This window comes from Ixodes scapularis, unplaced genomic scaffold (assembly GCF_016920785.2).
Source record: "Ixodes scapularis isolate PalLabHiFi unplaced genomic scaffold, ASM1692078v2 PGA_scaffold8__174_contigs__length_109621045, whole genome shotgun sequence".
Classification (NCBI taxonomy): domain Eukaryota; kingdom Metazoa; phylum Arthropoda; class Arachnida; order Ixodida; family Ixodidae; genus Ixodes; species Ixodes scapularis.
The window spans coordinates 75,051,361-75,074,540 of record NW_024609883.1 but is presented as its reverse complement, the minus strand read 5'-3'; the positions used below and the strand labels follow the sequence as shown (position 1 = coordinate 75,074,540).

Genomic DNA, 23,180 nt, shown 5'->3' with positions numbered 1-23,180 from the left:
CGTTTCTTTGGTAAATTTCCGGAGGTATGGGCAATAGACTGCTCGGCGGCATTAATCATCTGTTGAATACCACACGTCGTAGCCTTTTCAGGGGACATAATAGCAGATAGTGAAGCCCTGAATGTAGCAACTTGGCTAAAAAGTTCCCAGACCGCTTTGTCTAGTTTCCAAGTATGCATACCTCTCTGAACTCAGGGAAGGTCAACAAAGCTTTCTAAGATATCTGGGAAGTTTTCACTCTCAAGTGGATTATCTGAAACCTTCCAATAAAGACAAGGAAGCCATATTCGTGATGAAAGGGAAATATTAATGCAGGTGAAAGAGCTGTGTGCAGCACTAAGAAATGTTGGGGGTTTGTTATTTAAAGAAAAATTTGAAAACAGTAGCGATCGCTCAATAACCCCACTACGGGAATCAATTCGTGCATTGTCCCTCATGGTGTTATCAGCATTAGATTTACCTAAATTTAATAACGGCTGTGAAAGTTGAGTTAAAATGTCCTGTATGTCATGCACGTGTTAGGGAATGTGTGCTGGGAGATACAAAGAAATAATTATAATGAGACGGTCAGTAAGAATTTTTGTGTAGAAACAGCCTCGAAAGAAGTGTGAAAAGGGACTCCAGTACACGGCACTTCAATCTGCACTACAATTACAACACCAGCAGGTGAATGTGAAGATGGGCGGCCCGTGCGGGGCCGCCCATCTATAATTGCTTGATAGAATTATTGCTTCGGTGTGACCCTTTTCAGAGGCGGATTGGGTATTTTGGTTTGCTTGGGAATTCAGTGGCTTTGGTTCGCCACCCACCATTCTGTCCCACAAAGGAAGAGGTAACACCTCAACAAAAAAGCCTTTGCTAAGAATGCTACTCTACCAGCGCATGCCCAAACACCATGCCCAAGTGTTGTTCTAAATAAGGAAATCCATACCCACCCAAGTTTGGTCCTTGCCCCAAAAGAAGGCACAAATTGAAAGAATTGAATAGGAGGAAAGTGAAAGACAACAGGGGATATCATAAGAAAGGCGACCGACTGGATTATCCTGGTCGGGCCTTACCAGGACACCATTCCGCAGGAAGCGGAGGCCAAGGTGCTGTATAGCCTTGCCGGGGGGGGGGGGGGGGGGGGGGGACGAAGGGTCCAAACCTTCCTTTTGCCCAGCACAACCATCATGAAATCATTTTTTCCTCTCATGGGCAGGCCACGAAAGCCAGACAAGTGTGGGTGAACCTACAGTCGCTGGATGTTCCCCGAGTACCGAAGCTCCCAAGCTTCACTTCTGGCGCTTGTCCTTGTACGTGTGTCTTTCGTTGTCCTCTTTTAGTTCGCGCCTTTTAACATTTTAATTTGTTTCAGAACCGAGTCTCGACGCAGCCGTCGCGCTCCAACCCATCGCCAATTAGGCGCTGCCATGTGCGGTCGAAGCGTACAGCGTTCTCGTGCGATCTCTTGAATCGACTTTCCTCGACTGTAGCGAGACTGGATTTTCTTTCTTTTCTTAAATTATTTCCTTTAGGTTTTGCGCGTGCTGCTCCTTGCTGTCTCGTCTCGTCTCTGTCTTTGTCTCTCTTTATCTCTCCCCTTAAAACACATCGAAGTCAAATCTTAGGCTTAGCGCCTGAAACGTAGTATTTGAAACACAGCACCAGCGCAACCGCAGCGACCAAACGGGCCGGCAACCTTCTTTGGCGAACCAGAGTAATGTCTACATGATATAAAGCAGAAAAACCAGAGGAAAGCAAAGCACCTTCCGTTCGGTTCTAACTCATCGATGTGCAGAGCTCACACTCGTGGTTACCCGTGATACCCGTGGTAACGCGAAATGTTTACATACGCTTTTTGTTATTTTGGGCAAATCCTCATAATGGCCGACTGATAACTTCCGCCACGAGCTAAACCAGCTAGTCAGATCTGTATTCTGCAGAATTTACTTCCTGTAAGCGGACTGAATGCAACTGGGTGCTCTGGTAACATTCACTGACTATAGGTGAACCCACGAAGCTCGGGGTCCGTAGTAACGACATTCACCAAACACTCACTAAAAAAGGTGCCCCCTGCTGGTTATCATTTAATTTACTCTAATCACGTTGACAAGTTATTGAGAAATTGAACTGTACAAGTACATATCTACAATATTTTTTTATATATTTACATAATATTGAAATTGGTCAAAACAAATATCTTTAACACTTGCGTTTGGAAACAACTTACAAAGTTCTCTTAAAGGGTAACTGCGAAGAAAAAAAGGTTTTTTTCTTTAACAGCCTACTTCGCTGTTAGACTGGTGGCAGCTGAGAAAACCTGTTTTCTCTACCGACGTTTAACCCCTGGTTAGTTCAGTTGGTAGAACGCTCCACTGGAAATGGAGAGGTCCCGGGTTCGATACCCGGACCAGGCAGACGTTTTTGGTCGCGCACCAGTCACCTAGCTGTGTTTGGAAAATTGTGTTTGTCCTTTGTCCCTCTTGTTCCCTTTCTGCAGGGATCATTTGCGTCACCCTTGTCCAGCCCGGTTGCACCTCTGCATTTAATTGCTTTATAAGCACAAAGTAATAGTATCCGATAAGCGGATTTGGTCAGTTCGTGACTCGAACTTCAATCCAAACAAATTCATTTATGTCAAGGTCAATCCGCCGAAAGAACGGTAATGATTTCTGTACAGCCGTAAGTACGCCTCCCAGGAGGGTGGAGGAGAAACCTTCCGAATCCCGGTCACATCTAAAAACCAGGTAATCGGAACTAAAGTACTCAGAACTAGCTATAGAACTTGTTAGCCAAGTTTCAGTGATACATAAAATGTTTATTTTCGAGGCCGAAACCGATGTAAAAAACATGTCAGACTTTGTCCGCAAACCACGCACATTCTGATAATAAATGTGTGTGCTATTTATTGTGTTATGGCGCATTATCTCATGTCTCGGAAGATCCAGAATCTACGAGCGGACCCCAAAATGGCCCAAACAAGCACCCCTCGGGCCACACGCAATCATCGTTGATAAGACTGAAATCATCAACGGTAGTGCGTATATGAAACGAAGCATACGTGTCATATTTGCTACGAAGCTTCTTGCAAGTGAAACAGCCCAGCTCCAAAGTGTAAGACACAAGTATATTTAACGAATTGCTATGTAAATTTACCTATATCAGGACGATTGATGTAATTTTATCAAAGCTATGCTGCTTCTACCGAACAATCTTTTAGGATCCAGGAATAGGAATAGTGCGTATACCTCGCTTACTTTATTCTTATATCTTACTTACTGTCGATCATACAATTTGCCAATTGTTAAGCAGGAATTTTCATAAACTTCGGCTCTCAGGGCATCTAAGAATACAAAAAACAAAATAAAAGAAAAAAAATTGATCTATGACGATTGTGAGTCGGCGACCTCCACGCACAGTAGAAGTATGCACTTTACTTCTTAAAAATTCTCGATGAATGTGCACAATAAAAAAGTGCAATAAACCTTTCGACCATGCACTTTTTGTGTGCTTGTTTCCGTCACCACTATATAAATCTTCTCAAAAACCTTAAGGCTCTTAATCAAATTCTTAAACATCTGACACCTGCAGACCCCAGAGCTTCGAAGATAATATTTTATTGGTAAGTTACTCTACACTCTATTTCGTTCAAATTTTATGAACTAACCTGGATAGGAAAATGCTTGATTTATCTTTATTTATGCAGAGAACGTCGGTATACACAGAACGTGTTACCGAGCCATTCATTGGGGTTTACAAAAGTTCTTGCAGGTTGTGTGTGTGTGTGTGTTTCTGGTAGCATGTGATTTTATTTTATGCTCTGTTATATTCTCATAGAATGGTGGGCACGAACTGTGTTTCTTGGTTCTTCTCACAAAACTGTTCTAACGCTAACGCCGAACGAAATAACGCCTGTGATGGGCGTTGGTGTTCAGTAAAGACAAGCCGAGCTAGCTTTGCGTTTACCCGCAACCGGGTGCGACAGTGAAGTTTACGATATGTACATGGCACGGTGGTAGAATGCCGAGCTCACAATCGTAAGGTCGTGGGGCGATTCCTGCTAAAGCGCGTTTGAAATTTTGATATTTCTTTCAATTTACCATTTTTTTTCCACAGTTCGTTTCTTGAGTAGGATCCTGAACACTTCGTACATTTTTTGGTGGCTTTCCGTCACACTTTGCTTGAGGATCCCAGCCATGGACATAGGAATAAGGGGAGGCGACATACCGGCTCATGTCAGCCTAGAGAGAAAAATCCAAGTGAAGCCGAAATTAAAGGTTGCGGTCGGCGGAACGCCCCCAAGGATTACCAAAACACAACCAAATCAGCTTTAGGCTCCAAATCAGCTCTCCTTTTTGCCTTATTCCTCAAATAGCACCTTTAGGTTTTGGTCCTCGTTGAAGGAGTGTCCCTCCAAGCTAAACGTCTCCCCCGGCTTAACCGCTGGTGGCGTTATGTCGCCTACCGAAGCTTCCTACCTCCATGACCCCAGCACATCCGCCAAGAGCTAACATTTATAAATATATATATATATATTGGCGGGGACCTTACGTGCTGCACTCCCGACGTTGTCTACCTCCTTGAGTGTCGGGTGTGTCAGATGCAGTATGTGGGACAAACCATGACAGCCTTCAATAAATTATTTCACAACCACCGATCGCATTCGACCAAATTACCCAGGCTTCCACTCTCTAAACACTTGGCACAAACTGACCACTCATTTCACAAACTCTCTGTCATTCTGCTTCAATCCGGCTTTAGATCAAACATAGAACGGAGCTCAAGGAAGCCCATCTCATATACAAATTTGACGCGGTCGAGTGTGGCATTAATGAGAGCCCGGGGAGACCGAGTGGCGTACAGCTCATGTGAACGGCCAAATTGTCGCCCCTTCCGATCCGCCCCCCCCCCCCTCTCAGCTCCCCTCTCGCTCTTTGTTTAGCAGATGTATTGTGAGCGGCGCCCTTTGGCGTTTCTGGTCCGGTGTCGGAGTCGGACGGACGTGGGAGCAAGTGTGCGGGACTCGCCTGCGGCGGGGCGGGCCGGGGTCGGCTCCAGATGCCTCCCTCTGCCGGCCGCGTGTGGCTTATTGCCCTTGGGGCCCTACCTTCGCGGTTCCGTCATCGAGGGAGGTTTTTCGGGGCTGCGGACACCGTTGTGTTCCGCCTGTCGTAAATCTTAACTTCAAATATAATTGCTGTTGCCGTGTCTTTTTGGGGCATTTGTGTTGTTATGTTGTGCCTTCTGTCGTCCCCTCTCATATACAGCTTTCTCCTCTCCCTCTCCGAGTGAGAATCTCGGTCACCATGCAACCCTATTCACTTTTATGTCACGCTTGAAGAAGGATGGTCCCCCTCCGAAACGCCCGATTAAACTGTCCAAGTTTGTTTGAACCTCGGTGGCTTTTTTACTTATATGCGAACGCCTCGGCTCCCCACAACTTGACGATGTCATTATATATATATATATATATATATATATATATATATATATGATAACTCAATGCAATTTTTACACGTTATAGTGATTAACCTTTGTTATTTATTAATGTGGTGTTAGTTTTGATATACAAAGTGTTCAGCGGTAAACAAAAACAACCATGGCCAAACTTCCGGAGGAGTAGATTGCTTCTGGTTGGCCATGGTTTTTGCATATTTTTGAGGACTCGTAATGAGTAGCGCGTACTTTAAAAGTTTCAATGACGAGGAAATACTTTGACACGCTCAGAATTTTACTTACACTGGATTTACTCGGCTTCCTGATCCCCTTGATGAAAATAATTACCGATTACTCCTCAAAGAAATAACGAATGTCTCCAGGCATCGTGGGCGCATCTTAAACTACTCCCTATTCGAGTCACCTGGCCCATATACATGTAAACGACTTAGGACATAAAAGTCGTTCAACTACTTCGTGAACGCAAAACCTCGTCAATGGGCACTTACCTCCCTGAAGCGCTGAAGATACGCACCAAGCTGCCCTAGGGGGGCGAGGAGTCGAGTCTTGGTCCTAGCAAACAGTCTAAGGAAAGTGTTTATTACGCTTTCCTCGATGCGACGCGAGTTTCTGTAATCTAATATTTTCTGATGCTTTGACTTGCTTGCTTTAATAGTTAAGTTTTTTAGAGCGCAGCTCTTAGGGGCCCGTTCCCGGCTTGAGCGGCGCCGCCGTCGCCGTCGGCGTCGCCGTCGCCGTCGCCGTCGGCGTAACCAAGGTCATCCCAAGGTCACTTGACCCCCAAGGTCATCCCAAGGTCACGTGACCCCTCCCCAAGGGTCACGTGACCCCAAGGTCACCCCAAGGTCACGTGACACCCAAAGTCACGTGACACCCAAAGTCACGTGACACCCAAAGTCACGTGACACCCAAAGTCACGTGACCCCCGGGGTCACGTGTCCCCCGATGACGTCATCAGTGACGTCTCTGATGACGTCACCGGCATCCGCATCGTCAGCGTCATCATCAATGATGACGTCATAGTGACGTCACCGGCATCCGCATCGTCATCGTCATCATCACTGATGACGTCACCGGCATCCGCATCGTCATTGTCATCATCACTGATGACGTCACCGGCATCCGCATCGTCATCGCTGATGACGTCATCAGTGACGTCACCGGCATCCGCATCGTCATCGTCATCATCACTGATGACGTCATCAGTGACGTCACTGATGACGTCACCGGCATCCGCATCGTCATCGTCATCATCACCATCCACATCGCCATCGTCATCATCACTGATGACGTCACCGGCATCCGCATCGTCAGCGTCATCATCACAGATGACGTCATCAGTGACGTCACTGATGACGTCACCGGCATCCGCATCGTCATCGTCATCATCACTGATGACGTCACCGGCATCCGCATCGTCATTGTCATCACACTGATGACGTCATCACCATCCGCATCGTCATCGTCATCATCACCATCCGCATCGTCATCGTCATCATCGCGAATGACGTCATCAGTGACGTCACTGATGACGTCACCGGCATTTGCATCGTCATCGTCATCATGACTGATGACGTCACCGGCATCGACATTGTCATCATCACTGATGACGTCATCGGTATCCGCATCGTCATCGTTACTGATGACGTCATCAGCATCGTCATCGTCACGTGACCCCCCTAGGTCACGTGACCTCCACCCAAGGTCCCTTGACCCCCCCCCCCCAGTACCCTTCCCTCCTCCTCCTCAAGAGCTGCGCTCTAATTTGGCGTTACAGGGAGTTGTAAACGGCTTTTTTTCAAGCGTTTTGTGTTACCTTGATTTCTACGTGCTCCAATGGCCAGGTTGCCTGCCACCTGTCGCTATACGGGGAGATAGTCGGTCGAGTCGCATCAGCCTCTCCTTTCTCACGTTGCGCCATCTGTCGGTAGCATATCGAAGTAGTCGAGCACAGTCTTCTTAGCTGCGATCATCTAAGCTCGGAGACGCTGGTGGCGTCACTCTTTTCATAGAAATGATCAAACTTCACTTTTAATTCTTTTTTTTTGTGCTTTTGCGCATCGGCCACTCAAATGCAAGGTACTGGCATTACTATAGTGTAGCTCTCGAATAATTGTTCGCTAGCGATCCGAAAGCCGTCGATCAATTATATATAGCGGGTCGCATGACTGGTTCTTGTTGGACCAGTCATGCGCCCCTCTTTCGACACGTCAACACGCTCCCGCCCATACCCACGGGGAGAGATAGCCGGGGCGTGTGACTAAAGGGAGGTGGCTGATTGGTCCGACTGTCACGTAGCTTCCACCGTAGTCTCAGCTTATTGGTGAACGGAGTGTAGGTCAGCCAATGAGTGTGTGCTGCCACCCATCGTAGCCGGAACATTCGATTATATTTTTTATTCAACCGTAATATTTTTTCATCTCGATTTTGCGTCTACTGTTTTACGTTTTACGTCTTGCCCCAAAAGTATGTTCTATCCCAAAAATTGTGTTCCACTCCCAAAATTGCGTTCTACGTTAACAATACGTTAATCGGGTTTCACCACACAATTAAGGTATGAAAAAATAGCGTCGTCGCCATTGCGCATGCGCCGAACGGTACGTGCGATTTGCACGTTGCGTGTGCTATGTTAGCGTATGCTATTTTTCAGTTATTGCGTGCGAGCTCAGAGTCCTTGCGCTCCTCCAAGAAGGATTCGTGATGAAGAAGTTGGCTAAAGACAAAAAAAGCACAGTTAAAAAATGGCGGCTCCGTCCCGACCGCGACTGCGGCCGCTTTGGCGGCGTCGAGAGCGCGACATAGGCAGCATCCTCGTGACTGCGCTTTAATGCAGGACGCCATTGCACTATACGCGAGGTGCACGTCTCGGACGGTTCGCAAGACTCGGCAAGGTGAGGAACGATCGCCGGCAAGTTGCTGCTTTCGACGCGAGAACGTTTCTCGGAGAAGGCGGCGAAAGTCCATACACGAGACCTCTCTTTCCGAGGCAACGGAAGCGGACACGATCGCTCGACCGCTCCCGTCGCATTCTTATATTTAAACAAACCTAATACGTTACTCTAAACCAAAAAGCTTGGATTTTTTAAATAAAATGATTTAGTGTATCTTGGTGGCGTTGCGACCGTGAGATACTTGGGCTTTTGCGTCGCGGCGGAGAAACTCTATTCTAAACACTCTTGCAAAGCGTGTGCTAACCCAAGCGCTAAAGTGAGCTCTAGCCTGCGCTAAAAGTGCGTACGTTATTCTAAAACTCCCTATTAAACAGTCGTTCCGGACTAAACACTGTATTCTTAATAAAGTCAAGGATAGAGAAAAAGGGAAGGGGAAGGGAGGAGAGGAATGAGGAGAGGGAATTGGTGTGTCACGTGATGTATATTTTGCCACTAAATTTAGCGAAAAAACTAAATTTTTCTACGGATTGCATGACATGAAGTCCAAGACATCGATATCCCTCCTAAATCTAGCGACAAAACTGGATTGCTGTTTAGGTCACATGACGTCAATTTGTTCGTGTTATTTAGCGGAGAAACTCAACTGAATTTTTCCGCTAAATTTAGCGGAGGAATTGAATTCACGTATAGGTCACGTTACGTTAGTTCCTTCACTTGATGCAAATGTCACGTGACATCAATTTCCGCGCTAAATGTATCGAGGAAACTAATTGACGTATGGGTGACGTGACGTCGAATTCTCCACTTGGAGTATATGTCACGTTAGGTCACGTGACGTGAATGTTTTCGCTAAATTTAACTACAAATGCACAGATGGACAAACTTTTGGGACTGCGGGGGTTCCGTTAAGAAGTGTTTCACGCCTTATTCAAATAATATGAAATAAATATAGTAAGTTGACGCGAAGACTACCTGTATCGGCCTCCACATATTCTCTCCCTCCGATAAGAGCACGCAAGAACGTTGTCTGCCCCTCCCGGGGGAGAAGAAGTGGCGTCAGGGTCTGGTATTCGAACGCTGAACCCCGCCGTCGTCTGCTAGTCGTAGAAACCGCCGCCTTACCTTGTTTATAGCTTTCGGAAATCCAACAGTTCTTTTGCAAACAAAAGCTTAGCTTTCAAGGAAAGGCCTCGAACGGTGCTTATTATTATTCCACTTTTTTTTGTTTGATAACAACCAGACGTGTTCCAAGCAGTGGCGTCAAGGGGGGAGGGGGGGAGACTGCCCCGTGTGCAGCACTCAGGGGGGTTTCGCGGCGGGCATTGAGCGCGGGGGAGAGGGGGGGGGGGGGGGGGTCGCGGTGTGCTACCGCCTCGGGTGCTGCGGACCCTAGTGACGCAACTGGTTCCAAGTTCCAACGGATAAAGAAATCACGGCCCATGCATCGTCCAGTTCGGTCCGCAGAACTGCTGCGAGTTTGGAGTTCCTTGGCAAACGGGATTACTCACTCGCGACGCGTTTTAGATACGGAGCATCTCTTGCTCGGGCGCTATGTCCCGCGGTGTCGTAGTCCGCACTCACACTACGCATGCGCTACTCTCCTGCTTCACTCTCTCCAACAGCTCCGCGTTACTCCTCTCCGCTCTCTCTCTCTACCAGCTGCGTGCACCTCGCGTGCGTACGCTTCTACTCACACCGCGCGCGCATGCGCTACTCTCCTCCTCTAGTCTCCTCTCCTTCAAGTGTGAATATAAGCTGCGGTACCTCACTGCGCGCGTTCAGTTCACCGCTGTTTCTCTCTCTCTGGTGTGCGCTGCTGCCAGCTCTGCCAGCATCAGCGACGGCGTGTGTCCACGCGCTTTTCCTCCTCGGCCGCCGGGAGGGAGGGCTGTCGACCCTCGGGGCGAGCGAGCGAGCTCGTCGGCGCAGCGCGGCTGTTGAGCCGATCGCTGGCTGCTGCCGGCGGCAGGCTCTTTCGGGGACGACGAGAGAGCCCCCCTCCACTCCCCGCCGCCGGAGCACCCACAAGAAGAAACGGAAACAAAATTGCACCATCTTCCCGAGGGGAACCATGGGGTGATGCGGAGCATCGCGGAGTTTCCAACAACGTTCAAGCGATGTGTGGTAACCAACGCAAGTTAACAACGTAATAACACGCAAGTTAACAACGTTACTAACAACGTTGCTAACACCGTTAATAACGATCTGCGACGCTCCGCATCACCCCTTAGTTCCCCTCGGGAAGATGGTGTAATTTTGTTTCTCCTCTCTTTGACTTACACATTGCATAAGACAGTTTCGGCAAAAGCTTCGAACCTGATGTTGGCGCATTGTGAAATAACGTACTGAGTGCCGCTAACAACAGCTACGAGAAATAAAAATGAGTTGATTTTAATGCGTGCCCGGTTCTGGGCATCAGCGAGAAAGTTTATTTCGGCTGTAAAGATTTTATAAAGGTTTAAGTAATTTAAAATTAAATGCTTTCCGGAATTGACCATTATAATTATGCACAAATTTGGCTGAAGCCAACCGGAGAGGGCAATGTTTTTTTTTTCTGGATCACGTTTACGCGACTCTATTTTGAGCCAACAAGACAGATGAACGAAAAGCGCGAAGACACCTTCGACGTTACCATAAAGTGTTGAACGTGAAGTGATTGTACTAGAAACACTGATGCAACAGCCTACCCAATGGTGCTAACTTTGTATTTGTTACAGAGGTTCACGCATAGACACGCACACACACCCACACAAAACAATACCAGCCGTACGAATGCTAGCAATACTTAAATGGAAATGGTAAATTAATAACGCAATATTTGTTGTTCTATATATTTCCTTACTGACCGTTGATATCGTTTTTTCCTCTCTAGAACGAGATACAGAGGACATGGCTCGACTCGCTTGCGTATTTCTGGTCTTTGTGCTGGCCTATCAGTGTGGTAAATACTCGATTTTTCTTCCTTTGTTTGGGTGTTCTTGGAAACATGTCGGCGTAGACGAAATTTATCTCCATTTTCACTTCGCACATTGCTTAAACACAAGTACGCGACTCTTCGCTTTTAGGGAGATATACACTTCGTGTCCCTGGTTAAAAAAAAATATTTATAGAACTGTGTTTTTATGTTACGAAACGTTGGGTGAAAAATTGAAAAATTATACATGATGGTATTAGCTCCTTCTGTGCAGTGTTACGCTTAGCCGGTAGGGACGCGACAGTTGAATCTCCTGCCCATAGTCTGAAAAGAAACGGCAACACAATGAGTACACCGGAGGGAAGAGAACGACGTTTGCCTGGGGTTATTTAAAGAATTATTCATAAAGGACACGCAGTGCTACTGCATTTCGAAGTAGTCTAAAGGCCTGTCTAAAACGGGACATATCAAATGGCATAAAGCAACACTTCACCGTCATATCAAGCAAAAAGTTACTGTTCGGCTGTTCGTTTTATAGCACAGCTCTTAGGCGCCCGTTTTCTGCTTGAGCGGCGTCGACGGCGTCGATGTGGGTGTAACCGCGCGTTGCATTATAGCGCGTATCCCAAAATCACGTCACACGTGACGTCACGTGTAACGTTACGAAGGTTACCGTCGTGAGGTTTGCAAGGGTTACCCTCACGAGGGTTAAGAGGCTTGCCACTGATCTCTATGTCTATTTGCTGGATCGCGCTTGACCACCTCCGCCTATAGACGGGAATAGGGCTACGGTCGGCCGTCTTTTTATAGAGTTATATTATCTCTAGCCATCATACTAATATGGCGGACAACGCAATGGCGGCTGCGGCGGCAGGCTGCCACAAAATAGCTGTGGATCTAGTACACTGTACCGTGGGTGATATTTCGTGCCTGATTTAAGTTGTTTGACGAAGCAGATTTTTGAAACACAGCGTGAACGGTAGCCTCACGTTTGAGGACCCGGCAAAAGTTCTACGAAAGCGCAGCACCGGTGGAAAGCAGCGCAGCTCGCATCGAAAGCAGACTTCGTACCGGCGTCTGCTTTCGATGCTTCTTTCGATGCGACTTTGGATGGGTGCTGTCCTGCTTTTCCTCGGTGCCGCGATTTCGTAAAACTTTCACCGGGTCCTCAAGAATCGGGCTACCGTTCATTCTGGGTTTCAAAAATATGTTTCGTCAAAAAATTTTAATCAAGCACGAAATATAACTCACGCTATGCTGATATCAGCCTGCTACCACAACTGCCACAACGATGTATGCCATGGATGGATGATAGCGGCTGCAGCAGCTGTACCTTGGCTAGAGGTAATATAACTTTACCAAAAAGATGGGCACCAGTGGCCACATTCGCGGAGCGGGTGAACACGATCCAGCAATTTTTATAGAGATCAGCGAGGCTTAACCTCACTAGGGTCACAAGGGTCGCGAGGGTTACCCTCACGAGGGTTACGAGAATTACCCTCACCAGGGTCACGAGGGTTACCCTCACGAAAGTCACGTGGGTGACCCTCACGAGGATCACGAGGAATACCATCGTGACCCTCGTGAGGGTCACAAGGGTAACGTCACGACGTTACCATCACGTGTGACATCACGTGTGACATCATTATAGGAAGCGCGTAATGTATGACATCCCGTGACGTTGCGCGTGACGTCGCATGACGTTACGTGTGATGTTATGCGCAACGTTAAAATTGCCGCTAAATTTAGCGGGGAAATCTTTCCGCTAATCCTGGCGGAAAATATTTCCGCTAAATTTACCCTTGTGACGTCACGTAGGACAACACTTGTGACGTGGCACGCGACCAGGTGCTTGGCGACCTGTGTCCTGCCGGGGAGACTCCCTCGTTTTGTTATGTTTCTCTCGTCGCGATAATAGCGTCGGTTGACTGAAAAGTGTCCCACTGTATACGTTCAGGAGAGTCCCGCGTCACGAATGTGAGAAACACTTTGCGGGGCTGGCGTATCTGTCCGACACAAAACAAGAAGTTCCCACGTAATTTGGGATCGCATGTTTACCGGAGACGTACCAGCCGACGCTGCCGACACTGGCTGGAAGTACGGGTATGGAATGTTGCCCACCAGGGATAAGTTGTAACATTGAGGCGTTACCGCGACAGACATCTTCCCCCACTGTACTTGCCCAGAGACAAATGAGCATGTTTTCACCTCTTGTGTAGTTGCGTGTACGTTCTTCACTCTTGTGTCTGGACCGTTTGGGATGTGCACCCATTTCCAAAGGCGTACACACAATCGCTTTGAGAAACTGGTTGTGATACTAGTACGCTGACTCCTGTGGAAGTACAGATGTAGGGCCAAGAGTCAGCGTCGCCGTTTGAGGCCCATGTTCCCAATGTTTCCCATGTTGCCCGAGTAGATAGTGGACTACTGTTAGAGTGAACTGTAGACGCTTAGAGTGCAGGAATTCCTTCAACGATGGCAATATAGGTTTTTCATAGTGAGTAGAGCAGGGTCATACTGCCCCCCCACACACGTGTTTAGATAAGCATAATGTAGGGTCTCTCAGTGTGGCCTGCGCGCCACACAATTTGTAAATATGTAAAGAAGCTTTTCTTACACCAATCAAAAAAAAGATTTGAGTGCGTTCTGAATGTCGCCGCGACGATACAGTTACGTGCTTTGCCTTTTAAGTTACGAAGAGTCGCGAATTTAACTCTGGCGAGCCTAATTAAAATACTTGAATACATCCTTAGCTGGAAATTGTGACTGGAGGGTATTTCTTAAGCTCATTGCCTCCACTAGAAGAATAATTGTGGCTTGTAACAAAAGTAACAAAATAAAACATGGTTGCATAACGACGGCGCACTTGATGCCGACGGATGTCGTCTGCGTGTCGTCTGCTTTCTTTAGCTGGTCGGCTGCATCTTACACGCTGCTTTCGACGCATCTATCAATACGTGCGCCCAAACGCACCCCGCCACTCGACTCGGTCGTTTGCGTCGCCGTCCGCCGTTAACCCTGGCAAGTGTTTTGGCTCTATCCTTTACAGAAAGGGATAAACGCCCTGGAATTTTACGAGCTCAAATCCACCTATGAAATAGGTCTTTGATGAAAGGCCTAAATTGCTACGCGCAGCCGCCGATTTTTACGGCAAACTTTAGAACCACGATAGAGTGATTAGGCATGTGAGCTGGTTGACGTTACACTTCTTTTTTAAACCCGAAACAACGGACAAAAAAGTGGATAGCACACAAGACGTCTCAGCGTTTGAAACACACTATATTTGCTACCTTCGTCAAACACCTACGTTGATTGAAAATGTGCTTTGTATACCACTCGATTCAGCCGATAACGTTCTCACTCACTGGTTCTGATTGGCTACCGCGGTTTTGATACGTAATCCTTATTAAATGCACATGACAGCACTACCATTGTTGTTCCAGCTGACGTGGTAAACGGTGCTGTAGAAGTGGTAAACCTTCCAAGCTTCGTGGGGAATAAAGGAGAATTCCTTCAGACGTTGAAGGAGCTTTGTTACCAGCGTCATAACACGAGGGTTATTGTGAGTATAAAAATAATTTAAGAAGCACTAAACATTCGATTTCATATATTGTGTCCTTTGTAAGCTGTAAAACATTTTTCTTTGTAGTCTGCACTTGACTTATCTCAGTGCTACGTTTCCTGCTACATCCGTCATGCCCGGAAAAATGGTGGACGGACTTTTATTCTACTGCTAACGAACAGAGAACCATGCAGCAATGTTGGCGGGGTAAGTCAAAAACCCAAACTTTATTTGTTTTATGCGCTACCATTAAATTAAGAATTTTAATCACGGCCCTGAAACTTTGCGGTTCAATCTGGCCACCCTGAAGCGAAGTTCGTGTTACTGTCTCTGTCGTATGCCACGGAAAGTGTAATTTTAATTGAAACGAAAATAAACTCGGCGTCTTCATATCTTAGCTGAGACATGCACCATCATTTTTGTCAAGTACTGCACGAAGCATGCATCTCTTGGAATGGTTAATTTGTCGGTGCATGAGATGCCTAAATTCCTTCTAGAAACGTATATGTTTGATTTACCTTGATCCTACGGGTGAAGTCGCTATCTCAGAACATGTTGGATTTGCTAGCTTCCCTACCCTTTTGCGGCTTTTTCGAAACCTTTCCGTGACATCAAATCACGCGAGACTGTCTTGTGATATTGTCACGCGGTTACTCACACTTTTCCAACCCTTGGCGTGCTGCCCTGCAAGAACCTGCAGTGCATTTCAATTGTAAATTGCCCTATGCGGTCTGTCCTTTGCAATAATGAGAAACAACGGCTCAAAAAGCGCGTGGCAAAGTTCCGCGCGGGAAGCCAGACGCCGAGGAAGACGGAACTGAGCTCCAATGTTCTTTCTTCCTAGCGCGTGAGAGACGAGGAGCCTTTCTTAACGTAGCACGTTTTATGAGTCTATATTGTTGTGGCGACATCAATAAACAAAAAAAAAAAAAGTTGTAGCGACGTGACAGATTCGCTTTCAGAAGTCTCTCCCTCGACACAATGCTAGAGTGTATATGGATTTCATTTTTTTTTTATTTTCATTTTATTACCTTAAGGGCCTCTACGTGAGGCATTACATAAGGGGGGTACATCAAATTCACAAAAATTGGGAAAAACATTGAATGAGAACAATGAGAATGCATCATTACACAGAGATTACTGAAACAACTTAAGAAGCTCCTGCGTAAAATGGTTATGGTTACATATCGTCACCAGGCTTGAGGGCATGCTATTCCATTCAGAAATGCATAGAGAGAGAGGTGAGTATTTGTAGGCGTTAGTTCAAGAGAAAATGGGTTCGACTTTACATGGATGATCTAGGCGAGATGAAATATGATGAGCTGGGAAAATAAATGTTTTTGGTGACCATGGGTTGTAGTATAGTCGGTGCATGAAAGAGAGCCGTTCGTTTTTTCTACGAGTTTTGAGTGTATGAAGAGATATGGACTGTTTTAGACAGGAAATGCTTTTTCGAAAATAAACGCGAGTAATAAAACGAGTGGCGCGAGTTTGGACAGCTTCGAGTTGGTTAATGAGATACAATTGATGAGGATTCCATATGATGGACGCGTATTCCAGTTTCGTCCGAACTAACGTAGTGTATGCTAAACGTTTGACATACGGGTCTGCGAGATAAAGATGTCGTCTTAAAAATCCTAATGTTCTATTTGCTTTAGAGCAGATATAGTCAACGTGGCACTTCCACAACAAATCGGCAGAAAGGAACACTCCTAGATATTTAAATGTGGCCACACGTTCTAGTTCACAAGATGAAATAGAGTAGCTGTAAGTGAGTTTATTTTTTTGATCTGGAGAACGACATAATTTTAGATTTATCCAGATTAATCGTCATGAGTCAAGATTCACACCAGGTAGTTAATTTTTCTAGATCGTCTTGGTAGAATTATGCAATCATTGATGGAAAAAAGTTTGCGATAGAGCACAAGGTCGTCAGCACACAATCTCAAGGTGGAAGAGAGGGAAGAAGCAATGTCGTTTATATAAATTAAGAAAAGAAGTGGGCCAAGAACTGAACCCTGAGGGACGCCGGAGATGACATTCAGTGGAGAGGAGGTGACATTAGTGACAATCACAGATTGGGTGCGATGAGACAGGAAGGCCCGAATCCACGAGACAAGGTTACTACTGATGTTTAGATGGAGGAGCTTAAGTATTAATCTGTTATGGGGAACACGATCAAAAGCTTTTGAGAGGTCTATGAATATTTCATCAGTTTGTTTTAAAGAGTGCATGTTGGTATGAAGGTCGTGGGTGAGTTCGAATAATTGGGTAACACGAGACAGTTTTTTGCGGACGCCATGCATGATTAGAGAACAACAAATCGTTTCTATGGAAATGTGACATTATTATGCTAAAGACGATATGCTCTAAAATTTTGCATGACACACTGGTCAGTGAGATGGGCCTGTAATCTTTTAGCTCATTCGGATCACCTGATTTGAAGATGGGTAGTACGTTAGCATTTAGCCAATCAGACGGCAATTGGGAGAAAGCTAGGGATTGCTCGAAAATAAGGAGAAGAAATTTGGCGGAAGTATATTTCGTTATTTTTAAGTCTGGAGTTAATTCCGTCACAGCCAGGTGAGGAGTTCACAGGGAGTCGATCAATAACATTCGAAATTCCGTCTATGAAGAGGTAAATATCCTGCATGACCGTTGGGCTTTCGATGCTAGATAGCCAAGTTTCTGGAAAAGTTTCGCGTGTAAATATCTCACCAAAATACGCGTTAAAATTGGAGGCAATTACCGCGGATGATAATGGGCTATCTTGCGGATCTACGGTAGAACGTTTGGCGCCCCTGGGTGTAGGATTAATTATAGACAAAAACTTTTTGGGATTTTCAGTTAGTACCTTTTTTAGGTCAACATTAAAAAAACTCATGATTCGTTGACTGGATTACGCGTTTGCACTCTTTGGAAAACGCGTGAAAATGAAGCCAAATTTTATCAGTGTTTAACTTTACAGCCTTGCGGTATAAACGTTTTTTCTTATTTAAAATGCGCTTTATTTTCACCGAGAAACAGGGGGGAGATGAGTTTGAGGTAAGTATCTTTTTTAGGAATAAACTGGTTCGCGGAGCTAAGCAGTGTGTCCTTGAAAAAAGTCCAATTGACCTCGACTGAACGGCCATTGAAGGAGTTTTTGAAGTCTACAAATGCCCGGAGGAGAGCGGAATTCAGATCCTCTATATTTGCCTTAGGGTAGTCCCAAACGATTTTCGAGGTCTTCTCTTTGTCTGGTACCTTTTGTGAAAGATTGATGGTTATGAGGGCATGATCACTAATCGGCGATAGGAAATGTATGGAAGAGATATGTTCAGAATGAGTAATAAAAAACAAGTCTAATGTTGAATCGCCACGTGTTGACTGAGCAATTTGTTGATGAAGTCCAAATGCAGAAAGCAGGTGCATAAATTCTAAACACTCTAAGGGGCTATTACATGAAGGAACAACAGAACTGTCCGCCCAGTTAATGCCGGGAAAGTTGAAATCTCCTGCTAGGATGATAACGTTGTCAGGATAAGTCAAAAACACTTCTTCCAAGCTGGTGCCAAGTTCATCAACAAAATCTCTTCCAGAGCTGAAGGGCGATAACACACACCCAGCACAAATTTTTGAAACGATATTTTAATTTCAACCCATAGAAGCTCAAGATTAGTAGTGACTGTCACAGCAGCAGACTCTAAACCTTTAATAGCAATCAAAACGCCTCCTCCTCTGCGATGAGTACGATCTTTACGGTATATAGAGAAATCTGCATCAAGAAGCAGTTCACTTGGAACGTCACTATTCAGCCATGTCTCTGTGCCTAAAATAATCTGAGAATTGCACATGCGCACATGATAAAGTAAAATATCTTGTTTATTAAAAATGCTGCGAAAGTTTGTGAACAAAAATGAAAGTTGGTGTGCATGGGAGGCAGGATCAGGTGACCTTGCGGGAGGTAGTCAAGGGCGCGTTCCGCTGACACAGTGTTTTTCAGTCACACTTTCGCTCTGAACGTCGTAAACAAACACCTTATCGCCTACGTACAATTTGTCGTGCACAAGTCTGGTTCTCATCCTGTCCGCTCGAAACGTAGAGCCGTATCCCCAAAGCTTGCCACGTGCGAGGCTTATCTTCGGAGAATAGTCGTTTTCTATCCATACCTTAATGTTCAGGTTTTTTAGCTTGGGAGCGTTTCTGAATATAGCCATCTTGTCCCGGAAGTCCAAGAGCTTTATGATGAAATGTTCGTGTCTTCGGTTCGATTCCCGTCAGGCGATGTTCGGGATTGCTTTCTGTCCTATCAACGTTTCTTTGCATCTTTGTTTTCATTTCAGAAGATCTTAAATCAAAAGAAAAGATAGGTATTTTAATTTCAGGAGATAGTTAATTTCTCCTGAATTTCGTCCCACATTTTTTGTGGCGGTTTCAATAGCTTTTATTCACGCTTTCTACGGAGATCCAAGACCTTAAACAGATTGCGTGTAAAAGTTTTAAAGCATGTGCTCAAAATAGCAATTACTCTCCTGCTGGGTCTTCCAAGCATTTAGAGGTATAGTTAGTCTCGCAGAGGTTATACAAACATGAATTACTTATATCCACATCTGTCTAAGGTTAGCGAGTGTACCCATGGAATGATTAAACTTAAACTATAGGTATTTTCGTCAAAACATGGTAAAGAGTCAAATGATTGACTGCAGTGCCCAATCGGAACGCTGGAGGGAAGTACGTAAAAATGCAACGCCAAAGAGCCCTTTTTGCCATCACATGACTTTCGACCCTTTACCGAAATAGCTCACGGAGTCATAGCATACCTAAATTTTTAAGTAATGTCGAAAGTTACTATAGAAGTAGAACCAAGGCAAAGCAATAGAAAGACTGAAAAGTGGGCACATCGGTCATTCAGCCCCACTTTGCGGTTGAAAACATTTTTTTTCCAAATTGCAAGATAAAAACACGTTGTTTCTTTTGTTGTTGTTATTGTTGTTGTTGTTGTTTCTTTCTTCTTGTGTAAAACTGGTCAAGATATTAGAGGATAAAAAATCAGCCATCCGCGTTAAGTCATTTTTTTAACTATTTTTGTTCACGCTGCGCCCTTGAAAAGCTCGGCGGAAGACCCTGCACGCACCTCACCTCGCCACCCCACTGTGTCCTTCGCATCATTAAGTTCGCCTGCTATGGTCAGCGTCACCATGGCAACAAAGTGTCAGCTGAGTGAATTCACACATTAACGTACAGTCTGAAGCCCGACACAGAGTACATCATAATCCGAATACCGACTGCTGAAGTTAACCTGGCAACGCTTGTTGAATTCGGACGCGTCGGTGCGGCGGTCGACGCTGGGATCGGGAAGGGGTCGACTGGATAACCCCTGACGGTTTCAACGAGGCTTGACGGAAGCTCGAACCTGAGATTAGGTACTTTTAGAAGACTGTATTCTATACTCCGTTCGCAATTAAGCTGAGACTGTAGCCAAAAGTACAAGTGAGAGATAGCCCGCGCTCCTGGCTTTTATACATGCGTTTATAGCGCGAGTGTTCCTTCTCCGGAAGAATGCTTCAAAACAGCGACCTCTCGCTCTCGTGGTTGTGGCATATCCTGCCGTCTGAGCTTAAGGGTGTAGGGAGTATAGAGGTACTACACACTTATTGCGGAAGCTGATGCCTTTACTTCAAAGCATGCCCGCTTTCCACAGCGTTTGATCTACTAAAGTCCTATTTTACGGACTTTTATATTACGTTCACCCTCTAGTTCACATTAGAAGGTCCGCCTTCCGCGTGAGTTTTATGCCCTTGCTAAAGCAAGTATGAACGCGCAGGCCCGCGCAACCAAAAAACTGCGAAAGCCAGCGAGCTCATGCTGAAGGCGGAGCTTCTTGTTGCAGCTTAAGGGTGAACAAATTATAGTTGATCGAGCGCTAGAGCTCCGCTGGACCCGCTCTCGACTGCGTACGATCTGCTAAAACTCTCTAAGTAGAACGTACACCGCGGAAAGCAGCGGGCGCGGGCTTAATCCATGCTATGAAGTGACGGCACAAGCTTCTTCTAGTAAACGGAGCTCTAAAATAAGCCCTCCTAAAGGCTCTGTTATACTTAGACGTCGAGCGTAGCAAACACTGCGGAGCGCGGAGCACACAGCTACTGATTGGCCACAGATATCGAGTTCCAGCTCGCCGGCCAATCGAAGGTCTACGTTCTGCGCTACGCTGCGTGCGCTGCGCTCAACAACAGAGAATATCAGCCTTGAATTCCCTCATTTTTAATTTCTTTTTTTTCTTTTTTTGCGGAGTGGAGCGAAACGAAACGAGTGGTGAACGTGCGTACGGCGGTCTGCTTGGAGGTCTAGTTTGAGACCCTAGGCTTTGCTTGAGCATCTGTTTAGAGGGCAACGGTCGGAACTTCATAGTATCGTTATACCAGGAATACACCTGAATAGGTATTTTAATGGAGACATACGAAATAAAGGTGGGCACATGGTACCGCGATGCAGAAATACAAATATAAAACGTAGTGAAAAAATACTCTCCAAATAGATATGTATCAGGAAACTGCCCAACCCTAAATTGACGAGTTGCTAGCCCGCAAAAATTAGGAGACAACGGCATATGGTACGGATTCGGTGACGTGACACAAATCTTAACTTTGCCCGCATTGAAATAAATTTAGCATTAAAAGGTGCATTCGCATCATGGGTAAGCAATTAACCTATGGGCGACTGCTCGAATTAGCACATTAGAGCTTCTTTTATAAACAATGTATGCTGAGAACTTTTCCAAGCCATAACATGATAATTGCGAAAAAGGAAGTAGGATTTTCCGGAAGGACGACGGTAGGTTAGACTTAAAGGAAAACATGGCCGATGGTAATAGTATGAGCAAATTAAAATGAAGAAATTCAGCGGATATTTCGGCAGGCAAACGATTTGGACCACGCAATCGGCGTAAAGCCAACGATACCCAGGGTGTCTTAGTATGCCAAAAAAACCATCAATATTATATTAAAGGTGTGGCTCGTTGTGCATCGAATAATTCAGCAAAAATTGAACATGAAATAAAAAGATCGAACCCCCCATGAGAGCATATAAATTATACACAAACAAAAAAAGTAAAAAGCTAATCACTACTTCTGACTGCCCTTCTTAGAATTAAAGCCTGCCATTGTGAACATAGATGTCAATAATTAAGTTGTGCAAGTTAAATCGATGCAATTTTTTTTCAGATATGCATCCGAGGAGAATGCGTCTACGAGTCATGAAGCGGTCAAGTATCCAGGCCGATGCCAAATACTTCAACGAAAAACTGGGTTTTTAGTAATAGGATAAAAAAACAGAACTGTAGTCAATAAAGATTTTCTTACAATTTCTCACAAAACGTGGTGATAATTATCATGCGATGCATCATTTTTAATGTGATAGCGTTCTGTAGTTACGTCATCCGGTTTTCGCGATACGCTCTTTGATCTTGAAAGCGCCGTGCCTATGAGCGGCGCGCGTGTGCGCCGCCCATATGCGGAGGCCCCTCGTGGCGGCGCAGCTTCTCCGCATAAGCAGCACATCCGTATTGGCAGGCGCTGGGCGTCGTCCTACAGGTCGTCCTAGAGGTCGTCCTTCAGATCGTCTTCGAGGTCGTCCTCGAGGTCGTCCTTGAGATCGGCCCAGAGGTCGTCCCAGAGGTCGTTTCAGACATCGTCCTTGAGATCGCCGAGAGGTTGTCCTAGGGGGTCGTACTAGACGTCGTCCTTGACGCCGTGCTAGACGTTGTCCTTGATGTCGCCCTAGACGGCGTCCTTCAAGTGGCCTTAAAGGTCGTCCTTGAGAGCGCCCTAGAGGTTCTCCACGACGTCTTCCGGGACGTCGTTCTACAGGACAACGTCGAGGACGACAAGCCTAGACAAGCGGTAGTATGCACACATTGACATTTTCATCCAAGCTAAGAGGCAATTATCGGTTTGAGTTGAGCTAGCTGGTGCATGGTGAACGATGGTGGTGAAACAGCTTAAACTAGAGCCACTAAATGAGCTGCGCTTAGAGTATCGGCACTCCCTTCCCCGACCACTCTACCCCTGCATTGATGAGGCCGCCACCATCTTGGTTACTTGTGCACAGCAGACGCGACTGCCGATTTTCTTGATTGAAAAGTGCGGCTTCCTTAGCATTGCATTCGGTGTGAGGAAGCTCCTGTAATATTTCTTTGCTCTGTCACGAGCTGCTAAAACATTTGAGGAGGGCAGAAATACGTTTTCTGAGATTTCAGACAAAGCTTCAGAAAATTGGCAGCCATGATTTTAAGCCACAATATGGACAAGTACCGTTACTCTGAAGCTTAGTTTTTGGTGGCACTAGATTGAACATTAAAGGATTACAGATAGACAGGACAAGAAAGACACAC

General features: G+C 45.8%; 1 protein-coding gene and 1 non-coding gene across 2 annotated transcripts; both read left to right on the top strand.

The window, feature by feature from the left end:
* LOC121833464 lies at positions 1–22,047 on the top strand. Its single transcript, XM_042286786.1, has 5 exons — positions 1–10; positions 11,203–11,271; positions 14,688–14,806; positions 14,894–15,013; positions 22,012–22,047. Exons 2-5 carry the CDS (start codon positions 11,220–11,222, stop codon positions 22,045–22,047), a joined length of 327 nt encoding a protein of 108 aa, XP_042142720.1. The 5' UTR covers positions 1–10; positions 11,203–11,219.
* Trnas-gga lies at positions 2,327–2,399 on the top strand. The gene has a single exon. It is a non-coding gene; the product is annotated as a tRNA-Ser (tRNA).
* Positions 22,048–23,180: the final 1,133 nt, after the last annotated feature.